The sequence below is a fragment of the Carcharodon carcharias genome, chromosome 15, assembly GCF_017639515.1.
Source record: "Carcharodon carcharias isolate sCarCar2 chromosome 15, sCarCar2.pri, whole genome shotgun sequence".
NCBI classification, from domain to species: Eukaryota; Metazoa; Chordata; class Chondrichthyes; order Lamniformes; family Lamnidae; genus Carcharodon; species Carcharodon carcharias.
In genome coordinates, this window is record NC_054481.1 from 102,754,484 (window position 1) to 102,782,353 (window position 27,870).

General features: G+C 41.2%; 1 protein-coding gene across 1 annotated transcript in view; it reads left to right on the plus strand.

Moving 5' to 3' along the window:
* vps13d (vacuolar protein sorting 13 homolog D) overlaps positions 1-27,870 on the plus strand; it is a 281,437-nt gene that overhangs the window by 249,003 nt on the left and 4,564 nt on the right. The window contains exon 66 of the mRNA XM_041205688.1: positions 25,185-25,316. Within this exon, the coding sequence (XP_041061622.1) occupies positions 25,185-25,316 (132 nt within the window). The remainder of the gene's footprint in view (positions 1-25,184; positions 25,317-27,870) is intronic.

The following is a 27,870-nucleotide window of genomic DNA, read 5'->3' on the forward strand; positions in this document are numbered from 1 at the left end:
GGTCCCTTTCCAACACTTCCCTTCCCTTCCTTAACCTCTCTGCCCCCATTTCTGGTGATAGACTGTCTACCAATATTCATTACAAGTCCACCGACTCCCACAGCTACCTCGACTACAGCTCCTCACACCCTGTTTCCTATAAAGACTCCATCCCATTCTCCCAGTTCCTCCGCCTCCATCTATCTGTTCCGATGATGCTACCTTCCAAAACGGTGCTTCTGACATGTCTTCCTTTTTCCTTAACCAAGGGTTCCACCCATTTTGACAGGGCCATCAACTGTGTCTGACCCATCTCCCATACCTCTGCCCACACCCTTCCCCTCCCTCCCAGAACCATGATAAGGTCCCCCTTGTCCTCAATTTACACCCCACCAGCCTCCGCATTCAAAGGATCATCCTCCGCCATTTCTGCCAACTCCACCACGGTGCCACCACCAAACACATCTTCCCCACACCCCCCGTTTCAGCATTCCATAGAGACCGTTCCCTCCGGGACACCCTGGTCCACTCCTCCATCACCCCCAATTCCTCATTCCTTTCCCACAGCATCTTCCCATGCAATCGCAGAAATTGCAACACCTGCCCCTTTACCTCCTCCCTCCTCACCATCCATGGCCCCCAAACACTCCTTTCAGGTGAAACAGCACTTCACTTGCATTTCCTTCAATTTAGTCTACTGTATTCGCTGTTCCCAATGCGGTTTTCTCTATACTGGGGAGACTAAATGCAGACTGGGTGACTGCTTTGTGGAACACCTTCGCTCAGTCCACAAGCATGACCTAGACATTCCTGTTGCTTGCCATTTCAACACACCATCTTTCTCTGATGCCCACATGTCTGTCCTTGGCCTGCAGCAATGTTCCAGTGAAGCCCAACACAAACTGGAGGAATAGTTCCTCATCTTTCGATTAGGCATTTTACAGCTTTCAAGACTTAACATTGAGTTCAACAACTTCAGTCCATGAATTCACTCCTCCATCTTTACCCCCTTTTAAATCCATTTATTTTTATTTTCATTTATTTATTATTCTTTAAGGTTTTTTTTATCCTTTTACCCCAACCCCAACTGCCTCCCCAACAACAACAGGGCCACCTGTCATTTGTTTTTGTTTTGCTTTCAAAGCAGTGACCCTTGTTCTGCTATTAACAAATTCTGTTACCTTATCTTTATGCCACTATCTGCACCTTCTTTAGTCTTTAACACTACTATTAACACTCCCTTTGACCTGTGTCCATGACATGTTTGTCAAATTTCTCCTTAGCTCCCAGCTATCCCCGACCTTCTACTTTGTTGCATCTGCTCCACCCATCTAAACAGTATAAAATCCATCACATTTCTACTTCTCTTTAGCTTTGAAGACGAGTCATAGAGACTCAAAACATTAACTCTGCTTCTCTCTCCACAGATGTTGCCTGAGACCTGCTGAGCTTTTCCAGCATTTACTGTTTTTATTTTATTATAACAGGTTTTCAAAGTTGTCCAAGACAGCTGAAGGTCAGGCTCAGGGAATTTAGTTGTAACTGCAATGTAAGAATTGGCCTGGATCTTTGCAGAGTCGTGGCAACTCTGTGCCTTATCCAAAATGGTGCCAGGAACCTGGACATGGAAGCCCTGCCCCATTTCTGACCGATTCTGTTTTCGTCGGTAGGGGAAAGGGGGTAGGATGTGATTCAGACATGGGGGAACCTGAACCCAGCAGGGCCATTTGAACACAGTGTGGAGTTGAAGCAGACCCTATTTTCACTGTAGCAAGGTCTGTTTCCCGCAGTGTGTGACTTAGATTTTTAAGAGTAGACAAGATTTTTAAGAGTAGACAAGAATTCTCATAAAAGGTGGATAACGTTTGTGAAACTGTCACACTGTCGAGGGATTTTAATCCCCTGCCCTTTAAATTTCGAAGAAAACCATCCTGTTGTGTCTCTGAGTTGAAAAAGACCTGTGCCTTCAGTTTCACAGCTTTTTGTTAACATAAGAGTTATCACAATAATATTATTGCTGATTATTGCTTTCATACCCTATCACTATCAGAGTGGGTAGGCTGCAAGTTAACAGTTTGACAGCTCCAAGAAGTTATTTAGGGATTGGCTGTCTTAGATGTGGGGTTATGAATACAAATGTTTGTTTTTATAAGAGATTAAGTACTTGAGGGGGTTTAAATGTATTAAATGGAGTCTTATCCATGAGTGATTTTTCATATCGTGAAGTCTGTAATAGATAGTTAGAGCTTTATTTTATTTTACCTCAACATGGCTCCTGAGATCTGACCATGGTGGATACTGGGTGAGTTGGCATGAAATGTGTAAGACCAAAGGTTGTTTGGGGGCATGTGTTGGGATGAGTTGGCACTGAGTTGGCATAGGGGCTAAGGGTTCATGGGGGTAGAGGGACATGGTTTGGCATGGAGTGTACGAGGAGCCATGGGGGTTTGTGGGTGGTATGGATTGGCTTAGATGGGGCAGGGCGAATGGGTGGCATGTGAGGGATGAGGGCCAGAGGGCCTAACTGCTTTTATTACAACTGGGACAAAGTCCCACAGCACTGAGGCAGGCATCTTAACCAGGCAGTCTCAGCAATTGGCAGCCCCTCTGGCTGCCTCCGAGCTGTGCATGCTGGAGTTGGGCCCACCATCCCCACAATGAAAATCCAGCCATTCAGGGCAGTTTCTCCCAAGGTGAGTTCAGCGATTTGGAAAATTTCTCAACTCTGCATACCTGTCTTTAGAGTGAAAACCTGGGCCATTATTTGAGATTAGTTCAAAGCTATGGTCCCCTAGGTAAAAGCTCTAAGTGATATCACGCTAAGCCATATATGAGAGCTGTCAGTTCCCGTGGATTAATAACAAAACAAAAACAGAATTACCTGGAAAAACTCAGCAGGTCTGGCAGCATCGGCGGAGAAGAAAAGAGTTGACGTTTCGAGTCCTCATGACCCTTCGACAGAACTTGAGTTCGAGTCCAAGAAAGAGTTGAAATATAAGCTGGTTTAAGGTGTGTGTGTGGGGGGCGGAGAGATAGAGCAAGGCAACAGAGAGATACGGAAGTCTTGTCGCAGAGAGGAACAGAACTTCTTCAAGGAGGTAGGCATTTCTTGAAGAGCAGTGGCAGTCAATTAAACACAGAGATAAAAACAAAAAAACTGCGGATGCTGGAAATCCAAAACAAAAACAGAATTACCTGGAAAAACTCAGCAGGTCTGGCAGCATCGGCGGAGAAGAAAAGAGTTGACGTTTCGAGTCCTCATGACCCTTCGACAGAACTTGAGTTCGAGTCCAAGAAAGAGTTGAAATATAAGCTGGTTTGAGGTGTGGATTAATACCCTATCAAGACAGGCTTTGGGGGTGGACACGAAGAATGCAGCCCCATGGTTTCTTGTCTAGAGCCCAGTATGTTAGTGCAGTAATTGACCTTCGTAATGCATCCACATCAAAATTTAAAAGAAAACAAAATAAAAACAGAAATTACATGTCAGAATTTAAACTTTTTAGATATAATCTTTTATCAGAACAGTCCCACTCCCTGAAGTATCAAAAGTAATAAAAGCAGTTAGGCCCTCCAGCCTTATCCCTCATATGCCTGCCCATTCGCAATGCCCCGTCCAACCCAATCCATGCCATCTGCCAACCCCGATGGCTCTTCATACACTCCATGCCAACCCATGCTCCTCTACCCAACACCCCCTTGAACATTTAGCCCTTATGCCAACTAGGTCTGACTTTATCTGGTAAGCAGATGACTAGGTTCAATCCTTAGCCTATGCTGAGTTCAGAGAGAGAGATGTACAAAACACAGTAAATCTACAGCTCATTCACCAAAATCCAAAAGAGACCAAAATCAATACCCCACAAGAGTCTCTACACCCTAAGTAATAAACTGCCTTTTTCTTCCTCGGATGCCCATGAACCCAAGGTTTCTTTCCAGAACTTGAATTTTATTTCCCAAGTTCAGCGTTCTCATAGTCTTGATAATGACATCTTTCAATTAAAAATATCTCATTCAGCATTAGAATTGTAGAAATTCACATTTTCAGATGCTAGGAAATAGCTTGCATGTTCTGAATGTATAAAATTCCAAATGATCAGTGGCTGTGCAGTGTGTTTCTCAGTAGAGTGCTTTTCATTCCCCACTTAGCTATTCAGTACAAATGATTACAGTTGATGTTTGTCTGCAAAAGGGGCGTTCTGCATACCACGCATAGTGGTTCCACTGTAGATTAGCTCATTTAACAGCCCACCACTTTTTACGTGTGCTTTACCATGTAGTACCCAAGTTCAGGCCTTTCTGGAGCGAATCCCGATCATTGCCTTCTGAAACAGAGCATACAGCAACCACTTTGTGGGCATAGGAACAAAGTGTGCTTTTAAAAATAAAACAAAACCCTGAGCAAAGGCATGTCAGATGAGAATTCTGCCAAATAGGCCTGTTTTTATATCCCTGGAGTCTAGCCATAATCATGGAGAGACAATATACTATTGTGTTAACTGAATGCAGCTTAATATAACGTGTACTAGTGGGCTTCATTGTTTCTTTTATAATATTCGCTGGCAGCGCTTTTGTTTTAAACCTACATTGTTTTTTTTTCATTTTCCCTTCCCAGCGCTGCTTCTGAGAGCATTGCTAGGTGACCAGTTCTACAGATGCTGTCAGTCTCGATAACCTCATTCTCAATACGTAATACATGATGATTGCTGGCTTTAGAGTGCACCACAGCAGGGCCTAATGCTGTCCCCATCCCATGTCCACACATGGGTACCTTTCCCATTTCAGATCACTGGATAGTGATTGTGAGCCAGGTTGTGATTGATCTTCCTCCCACTAGTCTAGGGATGCTGATTAAATCAAACTGCCCCAACTGCTACCCTGGCTCAGATTAGGTAACTCAATACACTGAGGAGATAACCCGAGGCTTTCTGAGTCAGCCCGGTACTGCTAACATTATAGCAGGTAGTGTGTGCGAATGACTAGAATAAAGAAAATATTTCCGTTTAAAAACAAAGATCTGGAAAAACTCAGCAGGTCTGGTAGTATCTGTGGAGAGAGAAACAGAGTTAACATTTCAAGTCAAAAATAACTCTCCTTCAGAACTGCAAGGTGGTAGAATTGTGAAAGGTTACATGCTGTTAAAAGGGAGGGAAGGGGAGAAAGAACAAAAGGGAAGGCCTGGGGGAGGGTGCAGACGAATTACGAGCAGGAGGAGGCCATTCAACCCCTCAAGCCTGCTCCACCATTCGATAAGATCATGGATGATCTGATTGTGACCCTTTTGGCCTCAACTCCACTTCCCTGCATTCCCCCAACAACTTTTAACTCCCTTGTTAATGAAGAATCTATCTTTCTCTGCCTTAAAAATATTCAATGACCCTGCCTGCACCACTCTCTGGGGAAGAGACATGGACTCATAGCCCTCTAAGGGAAAAAAAGAGGAAAGAAAGTTTAAAGACAAAGATGTCATGGAACAAAAGCCAAATAGAGAGTGGGAATGATTGTAGTGAGGATACAAAGCATTTGTCCAGAGTGAGTGTAAATGTGAGAATAGTTATCAGCTCTATGCAAAAGCAAAAACATGAAAAACAAGATTCAAACTGGCACATGGCAAAAAAAAGGAATTAAAATGGAGGACAGAGTTCATGGTCTGAAATTGTTGAACTCTGTTGAGTGCAGAAGGCTAATAGTTTAATCAGTAATTGCTCACTACAAATGAGGGAGGCTTCTTTGGCAAGAATGTGGTTTGGAGAATGGGAGTGACAGTGATGTAGCACGTTCTCCGACCTGTGCTGTTGTTGAGTGAGGCTATACCTTCTGAAAGTAAAATATTACTCAGTTTACACTTTTGTGAGTTACTTTGATACAGGCAAATGTTGTAGCCATTTTGGATATGGCAAAACCCCATATTGAGATGAATGCCCAGTTAACCTGTTGTTGGTGGCATTAGTAGAGGGCAGATGTTGGCTAGGACACTGGGAGAATCCCCTGATTGTTGTCAAATAGCATCATGGAATATTTGATACCCACCTGAGCTATGGGAACAGACAGACAGAGGCTTTAATTTGAAGGACAGGCCTCCAACAATGCAGCAGCCTCTCAGTACCGCTTCTGAACTTATGTGCTTCTAAATTCTGGATTGAATGAGGCTCCAATCACAAGCATTTAAGAGGCAAGAGTACTAAGACTGAATCAAGCTGGGAATAATATTTCACAAAGGAAAATTGTAATGGTATCTGAATTATTAATGTCAATGTGCTGTGCAATTGTTTTCTATAACCAAATCATTTGACATATTTGTAGCTAAAACAATTTCTGCAATGTGGGTAGCCATTAGCTGATGTGAAAGTATGATATTACTAGAAAACATTTTTTATTTTCCATTAAATAAATAATAAATATTGCTATGGTAGTAATATCAATATTTCTGGCGTTGAAAACCTTGTTGGAGGTTCCAGTGTCAAAAGCCTACTGGAGGATGAGTTTTGCGTGCTATTACGTGGACCACTTAAGAGCATCTGAGATTGTAATCTGGGAGGAAGGAAAAACTGGCCTGACCAGTCTCACCCACAGAAACACATACTTCCTGTTCGATGATCATGAAGTGATATTGATGGCAAGCACGAAGAACTGTAGAACCCAGACTATTCCATTCATCCGACTAAAGGGGTGGATGCAGCAACTGAAGTCTTCTCTTTTCCCAGCCACATTTTTTCTGTCATACTACGGAAGGTGCTGAGTACAGATCCAAGGATATCCCACCCATGTGGAATGTTTTTTACATGTGAACTGTTTGACCATGGAGGGCATCAGAGCTGAAGTTGTTCTTTTTCTAGCCCTGTATTGACGGGTGGAAATTGTGCCCTTACCCCAGGCAAGTTTGATGGTGGGAGGTGGGGAGCCCACCATTTTCCCACCTTCGCCCTGATTAAGTCCATAGCGGGAAGACACATCTGCCAATTGAGGCCCTTAAATAGGTAATTAATGTCCACATAAGGGCATCATCCCGCTCCACTGGTATTGACCCAGCAGCTGGCAAGGAACTCGCCATGCGGGGAGCACGACAAGCAAACCCGTGTGGGTTGCTTGCAGGCTCCCGGTTGATGGGGAAGTTCTCATTTCAAAAGCGCTCGGTACCTGATCAGGAGATCTGACGTTAGGAACAGGGGTGTGGCACTGAAAAGCACCCCCTGCCCTTGCTGCTGACCCACACCCTGTACCCCTCTTCTACCATCACTCACCTCTGGCCTGAATCTAGCAACAATCCTAGGCTTTTGGTAGGTGTCGCACAGGCAGTAGCTATCATCTCTCCAGTGATGCAGCTGCTCAATAGAGCTGCCAGCTTCTAATTGGTTTTGGCCCCCGGGGTCTTTGATCCTCGAGAAGGTCCATTGCTGGCCTGTCAAGTGTCCAACTAAAAGAGGCAACGGGGTGGGGGGAGGTGGCGGGTTTGCCAGTCTCCAGCTGGCAGCTGAGACTCTTGTCGCTTTCAAATGATTCCACCCTACATGTGCACTTTGCACTCGATAAGAATCCTGGTTGATTTTTTTTCACTTTCCTAATGAGTAGAGCTAGGGCCAATTGTAGCATCATGATTCTCCTGTCAAACCTTTGTGCCATTCAATGAACTGCCAGCTAAGTTTACCAAATATAACTAAGCAGCAGACTTCAAAAGTAATTTCCTGCAATGCAGGGTTCCAAAACATTTACATTGGTTCACAATGATTAGCCTCTCTCCCAATATTTGTTTGAAGCCTTTGGCAGGGTAGACATTTTAGCGTCTTTTCATTGACCTTATTTAATTTTGGATTGCAGGCAACTCATATCTGTGAACTATCTCCCACTGGCAGACATGTACCCAATTTTTCAAGGGTCTGAGCCTTCCATCATTAGCTGGACTTGGTAATCAGAGCAAGTGCTGGAGCTGGGTTTCAGCACCATTTTCCCATAATCTGAGTTAAAACAGGGCCAATGCAAAAAACACTTTTTGTACCCAGATGTGAGCGTGCAAATTCATCGTGGCAGTGCAATCAGTTCAGTTGACGTTGACATAAGATACTCAGACATCGTAGTGCCGGTTTTTGCAGAAGTTCTTTACTAGCCTTTTAGCTACTGTTCACTGTTTGCGTTTCCACCAAATGTCATTTTCCCATCAGGTACTGGGCAGAAGTGGAGCAGACAAAGCTGGTGCGACACATGTAAGAACTACAAATGAGAGAATCCCCAGCACCACTGACTTGCACAACATCAGTTTGCACAACATTGACACAGCTATTGTATTGGAGCAGCAGACTTCTCGCTAGTTTTAACATGCCACAAGAAGTTTGCACTCCAGTGTTTACTCTCATCCATTCCAGCATAACTATAAATTAGCTTGTTGTAAGAATTGGAAGTACTTAAAACTCTGAACAATTTCTTCCCTAAAAAGCTCTTCTCCCTGAAAATTATCCATTTAACAGTGTATATTAAATCAGCATTAAATTCCTTTCCTCAATTTTTCACGGTAATTATACCCAGTAGTATGTTTGCATGAGTGTGGAGTGGCTCCATTAACTTTAATGGAAGTGAGCACTTTGAACTGTCCAGAGAATCAATTCAGAGCTGCCTGACCCTGGAATAAAATAGCTACTGGCTAACATCTGTTGCATTCTCAGACTTCCCAGGGTCACATTGTTCGGATCAACCCCCAGTGTGACCCATAACATCAACTCTACTGAGTGCACACAGGCCTCACCATGCTTTGTCAGTGGAAAACCTTTAAGGAAAATATAAATGTGGAATATTAATTTATGCTACTTTGCAAATAACAAAATCGAGGATATTCAAATACCAGGCATGGAGGCACCTTGAACTGAAAGTACTCCTAGATTTTCCTTCCTTAGTGGCTTGTGATCTGCTTAACAGGCAAGGACAGGTAGAGTCCTGTGTCTTGAAACACAATAAAAATGTCAAAACCTTATGCTTGTCAAGGCACTAATCATCTAAGAAAGTGTATGTAGTTTATAATTGTAATAATTAACTATTGCAATTGGGATTTCACCTGGTTCAAACATTTTCATTTTTCTGTCATGTTTCAGCCCAGTTTCTATTGCATGTGTGAGTTAGAATTCCTGTCCTTTTCCACCACAGTGGTACTCAGATTAGCAATGTAATGAGAGCTATTTCAGTTGGCAACGGAGAGTTTGAAGCCACTTCAGTGAAGGGCCATGCACTGTTTGCAGTGCTGTACAGTAACTGCTGTGTAAACAGGCGTGGAGAGACAGTTGAACGTACTGAACTCTCTTGAGCAAGCAAGCGTGCATGCAGCCAGGTGATCTGACACTGCCTTGAACCCAGCCATTATCAGCAAGAGAGCTGTAATGGATCAGCCTCCCAGGTTCAGCCAGAGTTCAGCCAATGTCCTGTTTTTTTTTAAAAAAACCTTGTCATGGATCTGTGGGCGTGTTATTGTTTGCAGGCGGCTGTGTGAAGGTGTCAGGTTTGGCAGGGAGGGTTAGATCTGTATAAACAGCACCAACTGACAAAGGAGGTAGGAAAAAGCCCTTTACAGAAAACCACAAGTCGCCAATTATTACTCCAGTACATTGTCTGGATGCAAAGGCTTTTATCGCGACACTAAGCTCTTATTGTGAGTGGAATTTATGTTTGCATTTTGTCTTTGTGGTGCTAATAATATTGGGTCAACAGAGTTTTTCAGACTTCACACCGGATTTCATTCATGGAATCATATGTAACATTTGATTTATTGCATGTACATCAAGAGGCAGCAGGGCAAATCATTACACGGTGTTACTGACATTCCAGAAGTACATGCTGTATATATATTCTTATAGAAAATTATATAAGGCTTCATTCGAAGGCAAGGGAAGCAAATTTAGAAACACATCTCGAAAAGCAGTTAAATGTTTGCCTGCATCCTGTGGAGGGGATGCTGATAACTCAAGTCCTCAGATGTGAAAATTCACTGCAATGAGATTGCAAGATGGACAGGTGCCAGCCCTGAGGTTTTAGGATATTTTTTCACTTTAGTTTATTATTAGTCACACAAGCCCATATGCACAAGAATTACAATTTGGTCAGAGGCAATAAATATTTCAACAAGTGAATTAGATTTACAATAAAACTTTAACCCAAGAGCTAACCCTGCAATGGAGTCCAAAGTTCCTTAAATTACATGTAAACAGTCTAGGCTTGTGTACACGTTAATCATGTAAAGCATTGACAAACCCAATTCAAGCCTGTAAACAAGTCCCAGCCAATGCATACAGTTACCAAGTGATTTTGGACTAAACACTTGTTCCTCAAAACATTTTTTTAATGTCTTCCTGGGATGTTGGTGATGTTAGTTTCATTGCCTATCCTTAGATACCTGGAATGTGGCTACCCTCTTGAACTGCTGCAGCCTTGGTGATGGTGTTAGGTAGGGAATTTCAATATATTGATGCTGACAAAGGAATGCTTATACTTGTCCAAGTCAGAGGGGTGTGTGTCTTGGAATTGGAGATTGTGGTATTCCCACAATGTTGCTGCTTTTGGTAGGGGTGACAGGAGGAGAAGGCACTGTCACAATTAGCTCAGTAGGATACTGAATTGCATCCTGCATATAATGCATACAGTAGCCACATCACGCCACTGATGAAGGAAATGAGTATTAAGTTCAGCAGCAAACTTACCAGTCAAGAGAACTGTTTGGTTCGGTCCGGTCCTGTATGATGCTTTACTTTTTGGGTGTTGTTGCAGCTGCACCCATCCAAATAAGTGGTGAATATTCTATCACACTCTTGAGTTGTCTTGATATATGGTGGATAAATTTTGTGGGATCAGGAAGTTAGCCACTCATCACACATTCTCATTCTCATCCAGATCTTATGGCCATAGTTTTGCCTTACACATTCACATAACCCCGTGCATGAAGACAAGTTTCTTGCTTCAGCTCCAACCAGCTTAACTCGAATTCCAACATTGCATCTTGTTTTGATTCCCGAAGTAGATAGAAAATTAGTTTTCTTTATAATATAAAATCAGAATACTGGAAGTGATCAGCAGGTCAAGCTGTGCCTGTGACGAGAGAAATAGGGGAGATGGTGGTGTCGTGGTAATGTCACTGAACTGGTAATCCAGAAACTGAGACTAATGCTGTTGTGATATGGGTTCAAATCCTACCTCGACAGCTGGTAAAATTTGGATTTGGGTTAATAAATTTTGAATATAAAGGTAGTCTCTGTAATGCTGGCCATGATGGGTATCATTGATTGTTGTAAAAACCCATCTGGTTCAGTAATGTATTTCAGGGAAGGAAATCTGCCATCCTCACCTGGTTTAGCCTACTTGACTCCAGACCCACAGTATTGTGGTTGACTCCTAACTCCCCTCTGAAATGGCCTAGCAGGCAACTCAACTCAAGAGAAGTTAGGGATGGGCAAGAAATGCTGGCGTTGCATGTGACACCCAAGTCCCACGAAAGAATAAAAATGTTAACGTTTGATCAGAAACTAACACCGACCTGAAATGTTAGCTCTGCTCCTTTCTCCATTGGTAGCGCGTGATCTGCTAAGTATTTCCAGCATTTTCTGGGTTTTTCAGATTTCCAGCATCCACAGTATTTTCTTTTGTATTAGTTGCCTTTATACCCTGCCAGTTTCCTTCATTCTTTTAAACACTTCAATCAGATCACCTGTTATTGTCCTCATTTCTTGACAATATAACCCAGCCTTTAACATAACCCAGTTCATTCATTTGAGGTATCATTCTTGTGAATTGTTGCTATATTTTATCTAAGTCTTTCTAAGTGTGCACTCATTTGATAGAAGGGTGGTGGCAATGCTGTCATATTTCATGCTGAGTTGTGCTCGTGCTGACCATGGAGACCTTTGTGCAGCTTGCCTCTCAGTTGTCTAAAGGCCAAATAGTGACTAGCCTTAAATAAAAAGTAAAATGCTGGAAATCTGAAACAAAAAAAGAGAAAGCTGCAAGCAAACATTTGGTCAACCAGTATCTGTGTGGAGAACAGTGTTTTGGATTCATATAAGTCATATACTTGTTAGTCACATGTAGTCTGTGCAGATACAAGGTTATTTAATTATAATTGCAATGCCAGTTCGGCTATACTGCGCACCTATGGCACAATCCAAAACTAGTCCTGGCATTAAGCTAGTAACAACATAAATTCAGTTAGCAACTATAAAGTGATATTTATGTGTATACTAGTGCCAGTATGAACCTGTACTTTATAGAAACCTGGGTGAAGGACCAAAGATCCATTTTGCAGGAAGCATCAAAATTGAAAACAGTAAGAAAGGAGAGGAAGTAAATCAAGTCACGATAATTAGAGAATGTTGAGATTGAATTTTAAAAAACTACAGATTGGAAGAGAATGAAAAAGGAGGTGGGGAGTTCCACAGTTCTGAGTTTTTGAGAAAAATAATGTGTTGAGTAAGAGTTGGCGTGGTAAATCTTAATTTGGCAGTGTCATTTGTTCTTTGTCCAAGTAAAAAATTGTCTCTTTGAGTTCATAAATTGAAATTAGTCATCTGAAGATGTGTTTTCAATTTGTATACTTCTGCTTGAAACATTCAACTAACAATCTCAGATTGGTTCAGTTCCCAATCTGCGGTGAAAGAGAAATTTAAAATGCGAACACACTACTTCTTACCACTTAACCTTTTCACAGAGGAATAGATCCAGGTGTAAGTGAAACAAGGAAATGTTTCTGGTTTGACCTGTGCCAACGAGATAATAAAATAATAGATGCAAAACAGATAGAGTTGACCCAGAGCCTGAGAGCAAAGGCTACAAGTGTACTGGCGTCATATTCTCCAAATGATTATTTCATGGATCATGGAAAGCACATGTTTCTTGCAAAATGCAGTGATTTTGTATAAGCACAACAGAACATAAGTCAAGTGTGCACTCTGGGAGATGTTGAAAAGACAAAAATATAAACTGGTTCCATGACTAATTTAAACTTACAAAAAACAAAGCTTTTGCATTCATTTGTTGTTATACATCTATCAATATATTTTGTCATTTTAGTAGGGAGCAATTTCAGTGACTCTATAGCCACAAAATTACATAAATCTTTAGTCCCCATATCATGTGCATGGTACCATCTTTGGACTATTCCTTTAGTTTATCCACCTTCAAGTAAAAGTTTTTGGTTTCTTTCCAGCTCTCAGTTTATGTAGTGAACTATTGCGTTTGTTGACTTTGTTAACATTTGTTTTGAAAGGTTGTGCGTGTTGGCACATGTATTCTGCTTCAGTCAGCATTCAATATATTTTTCTTTCTACATGCATGGGGGCTCATCATGTCATTGTAAATCCATCTATAATATTCAGGCATACTTTGAGATGAAGTTGCAAAATACTTAAAAACTCCACCATGAGACAGAAAATTGAAGATAAGGATAACTAAAACTCTAAGCAATATATAAAAACAGAGAAAAAGCAGGTGGGCTCCAATTAGGCTGTCTTACCTGGGCAGGAAGTCTAATCCACACAGTTAGTGGGAAATATAATCTACTTACTCCTTCTGAGACTGAGTCTGAGTCGTATAATTTGACTTGGATAAAATGATAATCAGATTGGGGAAATAAAAGAAGGGATTGACCCAAATCCATCCCCATAGTTGTGTGGATTCTCTACAGAGACAGATTTCAGCAGATTGTTGATGTTGAAATATTGAAAATCTTGATGGGAGCATCATATTTATCGATGTTGCAGACATCAAGCTGTTTACAAGCCCATTCTGAGGTGAGGCAAGCAAGGGGTTAAATGTTCCTATCCAATAGGCAGTGACTGAGGCTTGTAACCAATAAGATGCTCCCTAGCCCTAGACATAAGTTTTTTAACTGAAGCAAACAAATAAATTTGTATATCTTTGCAGAACAATTTCAGAAAGATGGGAGGTGTAATTATCAAATCAAACAAAAATGGCCCTTGCCTCTATTGCCTGTACCAATTGATAGTTGATCTCGAAAGAGTGGTGTCCCCTTGTAAACCAACTCCAACTACATGAAATAAAAGCAAAATACTGTGGATGTGGAAATCCGAAATAAAAGTAATAAGTGCTGGAATAACTCAGCAGGTCTGGCACCTTCTGTGGAAAGAGAAACTGTTAATGTTTCAAGTTGAAGGTGACTCTTCAGAACTCAAGTTCTGAGATCTGACGAAGAGTCATGTTCAATTCACAACGTTAACTCTATTTCTCTCTCTACCGACACTACCAGGCCTGTTGAATATTTCCAGTATTTTATACTTAAATCTAATTACATCTATTGTATAGTAGTAAAATATGATGTCTCGGAGTAGAAGATGAAAAATGTTATTTGCAGAAGTGACTTACTCAAGATTCATTCTTGTCGTTTCTACGCCCTCAGACTCAGAAACAAAACAATCTGAAAGAAATTTGGACTGCTCAAAATTAAGATGGATTCAATCGCTTAAGATAACTTGCATGGTTTTGGCATGTATGAGTAATGACAGTCATTGGTGAAGGTTGTTAAAGTAAAGGGATCCAAGAATAAAAAGATCTCAGATGCTGGTTAAACTGCAGTGGGCATTGTCATGGCTAAGCAGTTGATTAATATGGAAGCAGTACATCTTGCATCCAATAGAATGCATGTTGTATTTTTGTTCATTCATGAATCCTCCACTGATCTTCAAACAAAAGTTCTAGAATCAAAAGAAATTAAGCACAGAAAGGACCATTCTGTCCATTGTGCCGGTGTCAATACTGGCACTTTAAATGGTGTTATCCACTTGAATACTATTTCTCTGTCATACTCCAATATCCTTTTAAAGTTCCCTTTTAAGTTATGCTTTTTGCTTCGGGTGCCATTGGGGTAAAGCTATGTTCTAATATGGTTCTGTGAAAAATCATTTTTTTCTAATGGCCCCTTCCATTTTGCTGAGAGCCTGAACCTGTACCCCTTTGTTCCTGTCTCACCAAATTATGAGTTCTAACTCATTAAACCGCTATGCTTTTCGCACGGAACAAGACTAAGCCACTTGACTCATCGAACTCTTGCCTTACACATATCATCGATTTTAGCCATGTATTTAATCTGAAGAAATATTCTATAAATTTCTTCTGGTTTTCCCCCTCCACCAAAGAAAAAAATACCAGAACTCCCTTTTGTTTGTATGCACTTGCACCTTAATTCCTCAGAATTGACACATGTCCCAGTGGTATAGTACTTTGAGGTTATCTAATTATCTCAGACTATACTCATCCCTTATACTTTCAATTCCATTTCCAGCTAGACACTGCCCACCTATTTTAGTACATGCTAGAATTCTATATTAGCCTGGAAGCTATGGTTCTCACTTTTAGAGTCTCTGATTTGACTACTTAACTCTTAGGCCTAGACTCTGAATGTGGACTGTGTTTATCCTATAACTGTAGTTTGGTGCAAAGTGAAACTGTGTCACCATTGGTGCTATAGTTATAATCAAAATGTACCCAGAACTCCTGTTATCTCAGTATATTACCATTCCTGTCCAAGGTGGAGCACAGATTACATTGTGTGTAACCTAAGAGGAGTGTCGTCTGACTGCTTTAAAGATTGCAGAAACTAAGATAATAATTTGACTCTTATGGAATTCACATTCAGAAACCCTTATTACTAATCCAAAATGACCTAAACAGCTCACCATCTGCAGTCTCTCTTACTAGAGATTAGAAGTGAGGGAATCCATAAGAAAAGTCATGGAGTACTCCTATCGAGTAGTGACTTAAATCCACCTGACAAAATGGCTGTCCTTGAAAGAACCTGCAAAGCTTAGTACTTGCAGTAATCCTCACAAGTATACCAAAAATTGAACTTCATGTTCAACTGAAAAGGCTGAAATACAGTTTGGATTAGCACTTCTTGAGGAAATTTGCAGCATGGCTTTGCAGAGACACCTAACCCTGCAAGCGCTATTGATAGGGCAATACAGTAGCGGAACCTACATAAAATATTGCAAATCACCATATTTGCACACCCACACCATTTCTGATTTTGTGGAACATCAGGAACTTTGTGAAAACTGCATGTTTTTTTTAATTGTACAGCAATACCTGAGGGAATTCACTGGAGCTTGACAAATAACAAAGATTGTTTACTTGGTGGGGTCATTCTTTAAGCATAAGAAATATTTCTGTGAGCCTTATCCTTTATTCCAACATTGTTTGTATTATTGTACTTCCAGCTTTGAAAGAATTAAAATTGGGCTTCATATATGTCATAGTAGGGGACATAAATCATCACTGGTTTAATCCTTTTGTTTTGCAATATTAAAATATAAACTTGTCTGCCTGATTCCTCATTTTGCAAAGTTAGTGTGTCACTGAACCATATAGGCCATGAGGTCTCTGGTTACATCTTTGGTCTGTGCTGAGTTAGCCAAAATGGCATGCAGTGCCAGTAGGGGAACTACAATTACCCTCTTTGTCCCCAGCCTAAGTAGACAAAAATCAACTTACTGCTTCTGATCCCTGCCGAACAACAACAACTTATATTTACTAAACTCCTTTAATGTTATAATGTTACAATGCGCTTCACAGGAGCGTTATAAAGCAAAGTCTGACACTGAGCCACATAGGGAGATAAGGGGTAGATTTTAAGGAGTGTCTTAAAGGAGGAAATCAAGTTTAAAAAGTCAGAAGTATAGGGGGAGGTAATTCCAGAGCTTAGGGCCGAGGCAGCTAAAGGCAAAGCCACCAATAGTGGAGCAATTAAAATCGAGGGCCAAAATTAGAGGAGCGCAGATATTTTGGAGGATTGTTAGACATGGGGAGATTACAGAGATAGAGAGAGTTAGGGCATAGAGGCAAGAATTTTAAATTCAAGACATTACTTGACCTGGAGCCAATATAGGTCAACAAGCTCAGGAGTGATAGGAGAACAAGACTTGATGCAAGTTAAGACATGCTAGAAAGTGTTGGTGTGTGGTGTGGGCTTGGAGATAGGCTCAACTGTGGTGCTTCTCCAATTGACTAGCCAGCCTATTGGCCACATTGATGAGGTGCTGGAGTTCTGAAGGTGCCCATGGAACCAAACCCCAAAAAATTCAACACTTTCACATTTGAAAAGGGCTTTTTTTTTCAGTAATTTCTGTGCTTTTCCTGCCCTATACTGTCAGCAGGAAGCCACAGTGCTGCTGGAGAGGTTTTTTAATAATCTCTTTTAAAGGATGCAAAGTACAGGTGACACAATCTGGATTTATTCCATCAGTTCTGTAGATGAAGTTAAATTATAATTAAATTGCCTTTTTTCTTCAAAGAGCAGCTCTGATCTACAGGCCCACATTGCTGTGAATTTCCATTCAGCAAGCAACTGAAGCAAGCACCTTGATGGTGTCACTAGCACTTACCTATTTCCTGTTGACAGAGCAGAATTAAGCTCTGCTATGGTGTCCACAATCAATGTTTTTTTTATTATTCATTCATGGGATGTGGGCTTCACTGGCTGGGCCAGCATTTATTGCCCATCCCTAATCGCCCTTGAGAAGATGGTGGTGAGCTGCCTTCTTGGACTGCTGCAGTCCTTGTGGTGTAGGTACACCCACAGTGCTGTTAGGAGGGAGTTCCAGGATTTTGATCTAGCGACAGTGAAAGAACGGTGATATATTTCCAAGTCAGGATGATGAGTGACTTGGAGGACAACCTCCAGGTGATGGTGTTCCCATCTATCTGCTGTCCCTGTCCTTCTAGATGGTGGTAGTTGTGGGTTTGGCATGTGCTGTCCAAGGAGCCTTGGTGAATTCCTGCAGTGCATCTTGTAGATGGTACACACTGCTGTCAGCGTGCATTAGTAGTGAAGGGAGTGAATGTTTGTGGATGTGGTGCCTATCAAGCAGGCTGCTTTGTCCTGGACGGTGTCCAGCTTCTTCAGTGTTGTGGGAGCTGCACTGATCCAGGCAAGTGGGGAGCATTCCATCACACTCTTGACTTGTGCCTTGTAGATGGTGGGATAGGCTTTGGGGAGTCAGGAGGTGAGTTACTCGTTGCATGATTCCTAGCCTCTGACCTCTTATAGCCACAGTATTTATCTGGCTTGTCTAGTTCAGTTTCTGGTCAACAGTAACCCTCAGGATGTTGATAATAGGGGATTCAGTGATGGTAATGCCATTGAACATCAAGGGGCAATGGTTGGATTCTCTCTTGTTGGAGATGGTCATTGCCTGACACTTGTGTGGCGTGAATGTTACTTGCCACTTGTCAGGCCAAGCCTGGATATTGCCCAGGTCTTGCAGCACTTGGACATGGACTGCTTTAGTATCTGTGGAATCACGAATGGTGCTGAACATTGTGCAATCATCAGTGAACATCCACACTTCTGACCATATGATGGAAGGAAGGTCATTGATGAAGCAGCTGAAGATGGTTGGCCCTGAGGAACTCCTGCAGTGATGTCCTGGAGCTAAGATGACTGACCTCCGACAACCACAACCATCTTCCTTTGTGCTAGGTATGACTCCAACCAGCAAAGAATTTTCCCCCTGATTCCCATTGACTCCAGTTTTGCTAGGGCTCCTTGATGCCACACTCGGTTAAATACTGCCTTGATGTCAAGGGCAGTCACTCTCACCTCACCTCGGGAGTTCAGCCCTTTTGTCCACGTTTGAACCAAGGCTGTAATGAGGTCAGGGGCTGAGTGGCCCTGGCGGAATCCAAACTGGGCATCAGTGAGCAGGTTATTGCTAAGCAAGTGCTTGATGGCACTGTTGATGACCCCTTCCATTACTTTACTGATGACCGAGAGTAAACTGATGGGATGGGTAATTAGCTGGATTGGATTTGTCCTTTCATTTGTGTACAGGACATAGTTGGGCAATTTTCCACATAGCCGGGTAGATGCCAATGTTGTAGCTGTACTGGAACAGCTTGGCTAGGGGCAAGACAAGTTCTGGAGCACAAGTCTTTAGTAGTAACTAGTTGGTGTTTGATTTCTAGACATGTATAAGAAAATTAGCATCTTAGGCAATGTTATTGAAATCTGCATTCGCTGCTCCCAATGCGATCTCCTCTACATTGGAGAGATCAAGCGCAGACTGAGTGACTGCTTTGCAGAACACCCTCGGTCTGTCTGCAAGCATGACCCAGACTTTCCCGTCGCTTTCCATTTCAGCATATCACCTTGCTATCATGCCCACATGTCGGTCCTTGGCCTGCTGCAATGTTCCAGTGAAGCTCAGCGCAAACTGGAGGAACAGCACTTCATCTTCCGATTAAGCACTTTACAGCCTTCCAGACTTAACATTGAGTTCAACAACTTCAGATCATGAACTCTCTCCTCCATCCTCACCCTTTTTTGATCCCCTTTTTTCAAATATTTATTTTTTCCTTTTTATGTATACATTATTTTCCCACCTATTTCTATTATTATTTTTTAAAATTTATTTCCATTCATTATTTTGTTCCCACCTTTTAGCCTATTTTGATCCTTGTTCCCACACCATCCCCTCCCCCCACCACAACCCCACTAGGGCCATCTGTCACTGACTCATCCTGCTTTCTACTTTTAATGTCATCATTAGCACCTCCTTTAGCCAGTATCACAACCATCAACACCCCTTCGACATTTTGTTTATGACATCTTTTGCAATCTTTCCTTTGCTTCCACCTATCACTGGCCTTCTATCCAGCTTCATCTGTCCCAACCCCCTTAAATAGAATATATATTTCACCACATTTCTACTTCTCTTTAGCCCTGAAGAAGAGTCATCTGGACTCGAAACATTAATTCTGTCTTTCTCTCCACAGATGCTGTCAGACCTGCTGAGTTTATCCAGCAATTTTTGTTTTTGTTTCCGATTTCCAGCATCCGCAGTATTTTGCTTTTATATTATGGTATTGAAATATGTCCATAGGTTAGTGCCTTTGGGAAAGAATGGGGAAAATTCTGCTTTATTTCAGAAACAAAATGTTGGGGTTTATTATAATGTCTTTGAAAAGTGTATCTAATGATGAAACTTGACTGTTTAGGTGTTGATTTTCCCTCCTTACTGCATATTTAGTAATTGTTGTAAACAAAGTGAACACTTGAAACCTGCAGCATTGAAGCCCTTCTTCAGCACTCTGCTTTAATAGGGCCCTGTTTACTGACTTAGTCTGCACACACAGGTTCATGGTTGATTTCAAGTTAAGATATAAACCAGTGTAAATGGGATAGTGCAGCAATAAACAATGTAAAAGAGCTCTGAATGTTATCCTGTGCTAACAAGGGACTGTGGGATTGGCCTGCACACTATATATTGCTTCTGTGGCCTCCTCCTGAACTCGCCTGATTTCCATTTGGAGCAAACAGTCCCTTGGCTGAACTAACAATCCTCCAGCCCACAAAATGGGGCTGCTTTAGCAGACTAACAAAAGGAGGCCCACGTGTTGCTGGCCAACCCAGGAATGCTGTGTTTTACTTTCTGCTCTCTAAATCCAGCAGGCATGTGGAAAATGGAGAATATGAGCCACACAAGCAATATGAAAGGGAGTATTTGTCCCACTGATTGCAGGCTGGCCAGTGGCCAGGGCTGAGGCTGACCGTCAGCTGAACCATGTCGTTAGGCGTGTAGCAGAGCTGATCGGTGGGCAGGAGCCAATGAGTAAGCAGGCTTCAGCCAAGAGTTTACAAAAGAGAATTTGTGTCCCACTTAACCCCCTCACTCCAGTAGTAACACACACACTATCTGGGCCAGAAGTAACTCCTGCACACCTCACACCTGCTGTAGTTCAATAAGGCCCAGAGCCCTGTTTGGTAAATGCATATTAATTAATAGGCATCCCTTATAGAGACATTGTTTTTAACTAAGGACAGTTAAGAAATTTCCATATCCATTATTGTTACGCAGTGAGAAATGAAATAATTTCTACATGAAAATCATTGATCTGAAGTAAATCAAACAGTATTTTTTGAATCGTCCCACCTCTCATTGACTCTTGCCTAGTGCTCTGTCTCTCACTGTATTGAGTTGTTACCACCTCTGCAATCCACTACGCTTTGACTGTTGCCTGACCCTTTCATGTGAATATGCATGCAAATGCTTTGCGCTCTTGTATGAAGTTCTGTTGTCGCAACTTAACAGGGCTGCTATTTTAAATAGGCTAAAGCCTTTATTAAAATAACAAGCACAGCAGCTTCATTCCGATGCATATTATTCACACGATGTAATTTCAAAGCCAGTGATTGATCAGCTCAACATTAGTTAAATTTGTTAATGCCTCATTCTGAGCTGTTGGTGTCGAAACATCTAATTGCCTAATATATACAACACACCTTTCCGAGTCAGCCAAATTGTTTTGATACAAAAACTGACAACCTTCCTTTGCTTTGAACTTTATCCCTCCCACCACAGGTCCTAATTTAACAGGTAGATAATAAATAATTTGTCTTAATTTAAGTATAATATTTCTTCCCTGGTTTTTTCTGGTTTTATGCCTTATCTGGTCCCCCTTGAGGTTGATGGATGGCACATTCGTCCTTCAGTGCCAATTCACAGGCAAATTTATGAAGAAAGGCTCACAAATGTTTTCATTGGAGAAGAAAACTAAGGAAATAGAATACAGCTCTTTAAAATAAAAGCATACATAAGATTGTAACAAGCTATTTTGCTTGGACAGTGAGTACACTACAAGGTATAGGCGCAAAATTCGGAAGCCGAGAGAGATTTTTAAAAAACACTTCCTTGCTAGATAGTGGACATGTGAAACAGGCTCCCAGAAAGCTTTACTTCAGTGTAAGTGAGTTATCGAGACATAGGTTCAAAGGGTATAGAAAAATTAACAGCATTGGTATTGTTTCAGAGGGTGTGCAAAGAGGATTTAGGTTTTCCCTTACAGCAGAAGGATCCACGCTTTGTCTCCAAGGCCGCATCAGTGTGTACTAGGGAGCCTGAAGGACCGCAAAGTATCATAGATAAATCCTAAATCAAAACTAATGTTATTAGCAGTAAGTTGGGATATATACAAATGATCGTCCCCATAGATCTGATATTTCAAATTGCTGGTAGGATCAGAACTTGATGTTTTGATCTAAAAATTATCCATCAAAGAGGCAACAGTATTACGAATAGACCTTTCCAAACCTCTAGGCCTGTGAAATTCAAACAGGCCAAGCTAGTAAATAAGAAACAAAAGCAGTTATAACTGAGGGTCTGGACTTAGTGACCAGATTTCCAGGGCCCAGCAGTCAAATGTACATATAGGACGACATATTGAAAGAAAGATAAAGTAAGGACTAGTTCTTATATAGCGCTTTTCACAACCTCAATGTCCTAAAGCACCTCTCAGCCAATTAAATATTTTTCAAGTGTGGCCACTGTTGTAATGTAGGCAAATGCAGCAGATATTTTGCACACCATTAGATGATAACCAACTAATCTGTTTTTGGTGATGTTGGCTGAGAGATAAATACTGGCCATGAGACTGGGTGAACTCTTCTTCAAAAAATTCCAAGTGGGATATTTTATGGCCACCTGAGAGGGGAGATGGGATCTCACTTATATAATCCATTCAAAAGACAGAGCTCTTGGAAATGCAGTATTCCCTCAGTATTGAACTGCTGCCTAGATTGCAAAAAATCTCTGGAATAAGCTTGCACCCACATCTTTTGAACTCCTAGACAAGAGTAATACCCTGAGCCAACCATGGACTTTGAATTAAGTCAGGTTGATGGACCTTATGGCCTTTTGTGCCCTTGTGTTTATTTTCTGATATCAGTAATGATATAGATGTGGTTATTACCTGAGAAGATGTACTCTGTACAGTTACGCCCATAACAAATTAGCTCTTATTAACTGGTGCCAGGAGTGTTCACTTGTCAGATACTCATAGTGGCACATAGAGTTGAGGCGTTCTGCTGACCAGGATGCTGCACTTACTGTATGCACTGATCCTTTGGTTCAGCACCCAGTCCACTCTCCCTTTCTGAGTCTCGAGTTAAAGATACTTACAGTGCACCTGCCTTGCAAACTGTAGGTTTGCACACAACACCTTGTCTGTGTACTGGAGCAATCTCGCTGTTCACCCAGAAGAGCACTAGCTATTCACTGAGCCCTGTGTGTTCAGAGTACAAAACTCTGCAGTGTTCATGCTTTCTGAAAATCAATAAGGCATTTGTTGTTCTTTCACATCAGTCTTTCAACATATCTGTCCAGCTGCTTCTGTTCCAGCCCACAGCTGTGGCTGTCAGACTTAAGAGTATAAACTCCCTTCAATCTAAGCTGTAACAGAGGTGTTTGACTGCACTTTTCCTGCTAGCTTTCCAGCTAGCATTCTATCAGAATTTCCAAGATGTCAGGGTGCCGTGCTCAGATTTGGAAAATACACAGGCTTTTGAGTTTCTGTTCAATGAATGTCTTTTTTTTTTTATTTAATGTCTGCAAGAATCAATCTCTATACCTGATCTTGTAACCTCTGAACTGGTCAGGCACAGCCTCAAATTATCTGGAATAAATGACTAATATCAGGCATCGAAAACGGTTGGTCTAGAAATTCAGTTCCAGCCCAGCCAGGCAGGACAAATGTGTAAACCCTTCATCTGAAAGCCACATCATGACCTCCTTACTCCAGAGACCGTATATAAAGGAAAACGTGAATGGGATTTGAAGTGTGACCCTCTCAAACATATGAGGGCAGATTTCCATTGGATACTGTCTTAAACACTTGTAAAAGCCTATGTAAAGAATTTGCCCATAAGTCGTCTTCCCTAAATTGTTTCACTTTTCTTCCTTGCCTTAGATATTCATAATGTTTTATTTCACTTTTATGATTATCTGTGTGCATAGTTTACTGACATTTGCTTGTTATTTATTCCCCTTCCTGGCTTAGTATTTGTTCCTACCTTTGTTTTTAGATATAGTTGTATTATTTCGTTGCTCTGTGTTTGATTACTTTTTTTATTACGTATTTCCTCTCTCTAAGTATTTGTTATTTTTCACCTGCCCTCTGTTTCATTTGTCATTCAGCTTCTGCGGTGGTTTTCCTTCTAGTTTACCAAAAGCGCAAAGTGGGGGAGAAGTTAGGAGTTTTTTTTAATGCAGAAGATCGGTAGAACCTGGATTGCCTTAACAAACACTGATGAAAGTGGCATAGGGGAAGTCGATGAATATTTAAACAATTAAAAAGTTATGGAGAAGAAGCAAGGAAAAGTGGACATTTATCAGATTGAGAGCTATAAAAAGCAACAAAGAATGCAAGGTGCAAAAAGGGAATATATCAAACTTGCAATAGATGTCAAAGCTAATTGTGTATTTTTATAAAAACATTTTTGAAAACGGAACCTGCTGAGGGGGAATGTGAACCCATTAAAGATTAGCGCAGGTAATATTCTGATGGATAATGAAGAACTAGCAGATTTGTTCAAATTCACATTCGGATGTGGTGTCCATGTTCTTGTTGAGTTTGAAAGCCAACTCCATTAGACTTGCAAGCAATTCTCCGAGATACAGAAAAGTTTTTACTGTTCCTCAATTTTTGTTACTGGTTTTCACCTCGATGCAACATTTCTTTCCTTTTTCCTCCACCTGAATCCAGCTGAAGAAATTGCAGTTTAAAGTGGCATGTTTTCTGCAACTTTACTGGTTGTGTTTTCCAGTCAGACTGCAAATGGTTGTCAAAGTACAGGTCAGGTGGTGGGTGCTTAGCCCAGGCTTTGGTGATGGAGCACTCTTGGCTTCTGGTTAAATAACCATTGTCTACCCATTAATTATCTGCCTTCTGATGGATGATGCCTCCATTGGTTTCCCACTATATTTAATTGTGCTTTTGAGATGGCATTAGTAGAATTCTGTTAAATACAAGCCCAATAATGCAATATAATAAAGCAAAATACTGCAGATGCTAGAAATCTGAAATAAAAACAGAAACAGATGCTGGAAATTCTCAGCAAGCGTGGCAACATCTGTGGAGAGAGAAACAGAGTTAACGTTTCGAGTCGAATATGACTTCTTCAGAACTGATTAACCATTAATGTAGTATTTTGTGGCATATTTTACGATTTAGTTTCACCATTTGTACTATGTAACATAAAACTCATGCATAAATGAGATGCACTGTAAAACATAATAAAGAACAGTATTAACACAGACCACATCCAGGTTTGTTTAGCATGAACTAATAACATTCAATAAATACTTCAATCACTAACACAGTAACTAGATGGCGAACCACCTATACTGTCCTGATACATATTCTATGTGATCTTTTTTGTGTTACATTTCAAACAGGATGCTTATCCAGAGAGTTCGAAAACCGCGCTGTTGCATTGGACCCCATGGCCTCCTACCCCGATACTCTGAGAAACAGGCCGAAGGGCAGGAGCAGCTTTTCAGAGTGACTGACAACATTCAGGCTGAATTGTAAGTTATTAGCATCTTGTCTTGCCCATCAGCAGGTTTCTTCTGGTGCTTAAATGACGCTGGTTCCTGTTCCCTTGGGGCAGCAGAATAGGTTTGTTCATCTGGAACTGCATCAAAACACGGACAAAACCTGGACAAAATAGTTGCCCAATCAACAAGAGGGGAATAAGCCATTCTCGGGAATTGTAATCATCACATCACCATCTTCTTTCTCACTCTTTATAACCCTGCCTATCTCCTAACAGTAAAGGTGGTAAGACCATTTCCTTAATTGTTAGAAAATAGCAGCCTGTTGTGGGACTCAGACATACTGCATCGGAAAATCCCAGGTTCAACTACTGACCTTTGCTGAGTTAGACCAGGGCTGCTATGACAGGCTTCAGCACTTCTGAGCTAGGAGGAAAAAATAGGTTGTGTTCCTGATCACTGGCTTGTTAACTCCAGCTCGAAAATGAGCCTGTGTGAGGATAAAATTGGACTTGTCTGAGATGCTATCCATGGTAAAATAGCCTGCTATCACTCACTACCTAGGGCCGCATATGAAGAAACACCACTTAGATTAGATAAGATATCAAAGAAATGCAAACCTTCGAGAGGGAAGAGAAAAACTAATCTCAGTGCTATGATGTCATCTATAAAACAAGCGCCATCATGACATGCTGGGAATGGAGAATTCTCTGAACATTACAAACAATTTTGCTGAAATGAATAATATTAAAATAAATATATTTCTGGCAAATAATAATGCAAGTCCATAGGAATTTTCATGCCTTGAAGTGTAAAGTTTGTTGAATTTTAGGAGGTCCGCTGCAATTCTTGGGGGAGATGGGTTGATAAAGCTACTTATTTTTAAGTGGACGGAGGCAGGAAATTCAGTTTTGATTAAAAACAATAATGTAAATCCCTAAAATATTTGATATTACAGAGCAAAGTTTGATTAATTAGAATTTTAATGTAAATTATAACAGCTATAGTTCATATTACTGCTTACAGGGATTGTATATAGGATCTCTCAATTCTGCAACACAGGAAGATGTAATTTGGCCTGTCGTAGAAGTGCTGGCTCCCTGAAAGAGCTTGCCATTTAATTCAATTCTCCTGCCTTTCTCCCATATTCTTTAAAAAAAATCAAATATTTATCCATTCCCTTTTATGCAGTTTCATGAATTCTGCTTCTTCTATCTGGTGTCTACTGTCTAGCTCTATGATGGATCTGATGGACTTGGTGGCACTACACTTTTACACAGGCTCAGCTCTCACCAACAGTTTAAAAGAGATTAAGATATATTTGATTAGCATCTTATAACGCATGGGTGATCTCCCTATATACAGTGGTACACGGCGTGTACCTTTTATACTCTGTGATTCCACAGCCTCCACTATATGATGACTCTGTTTTATCTTGCAATGTGCTGGTCTTTTTGCACAGCGTGCATGTGTATAGACTTTGTTTTGTCCCCAGCTGTCTGTCATAAAATTCTGGTGTCTCTCCTGTTTCCTGGCTTGTTGACAGGCACAGTGTCACGTAGTAAACATTTGTTCCCTGTTAACCCTGTTTGAACATACAGTAATAACTAGGGACAAAGCCTTTGAATGCTTTGTTGGTAAAGAAGTTAAAACTTCAAAGCTCGATTTTTTTTTTAACTTTGTTGCTCCTTCCAGCCTTCAGATGGTTTTGAAAGTGAAGCCACTGTTCTTCCTAATCGATTCCAGATGCATGGAATCTCAGCCAGTGTTTCATTTCCCGGCCAGTACAGAGTAATTGCTTTCTGCTTTGCAGCGGCAATCCTATAGTACCTAGAGGATTGCATCATGCGGATTTGGTTTTTATTTCAAACTATCATGAACTACCTTAGGGGTCTGTCTTCAACCCTCCTGGAATCTGTCAACCAGCCCCCTCCTCCTCACTCACCCACCCACACCACCACCACCATTACCACAGTGCCCCAGTTCATTGATTTTAGAACTAAATTACACACTTAATTTCCAAATATGCCAGTTTCAGTGCTGTGCAGATTGGTTTACCAATCTTTTGATTTTACACAAGAACTCACAGCCCTCTAGGACCTCAGTCAAGTGACCATTTTTTGTTTGTGAGCTTTGACAATTAGGGGTTTCAGGCATCACTGCTGAGGGCAAATCTATTATCCGCTATAAACGTGCACGTACACCTCCCAGCACCGGAAATCAATCAACAGCAGGAATCATGGCTGTTTTTTTTCTTTCCTTAGCCCGGGGTGCAGGGCCAATTGTAGCTTCCCTGTTTGTTGCCTCAATAAATAAGATAACACATGCTCAGTGAGGAGATTGATCCCAAAAGCTTTAGTGAGCGCTTTTCAATCCATCATATAACCTAACCTATTCAAAAAAATTTTTCCCCACAGGTTTGTACAACCTATGTTGTGGCTTGTGGCAGCAGTGTGTTTTTTATTTGTTCAATGCCCAGTGATTTGCGGCCACAGTTTGTGCAGTGGATCCTGATGCAGCAACTGAAATAGTCATTTTGAGGCAATTATTTTCTCAAGTGGACGCTCCCTCTTTCTGCCCAAAGCTC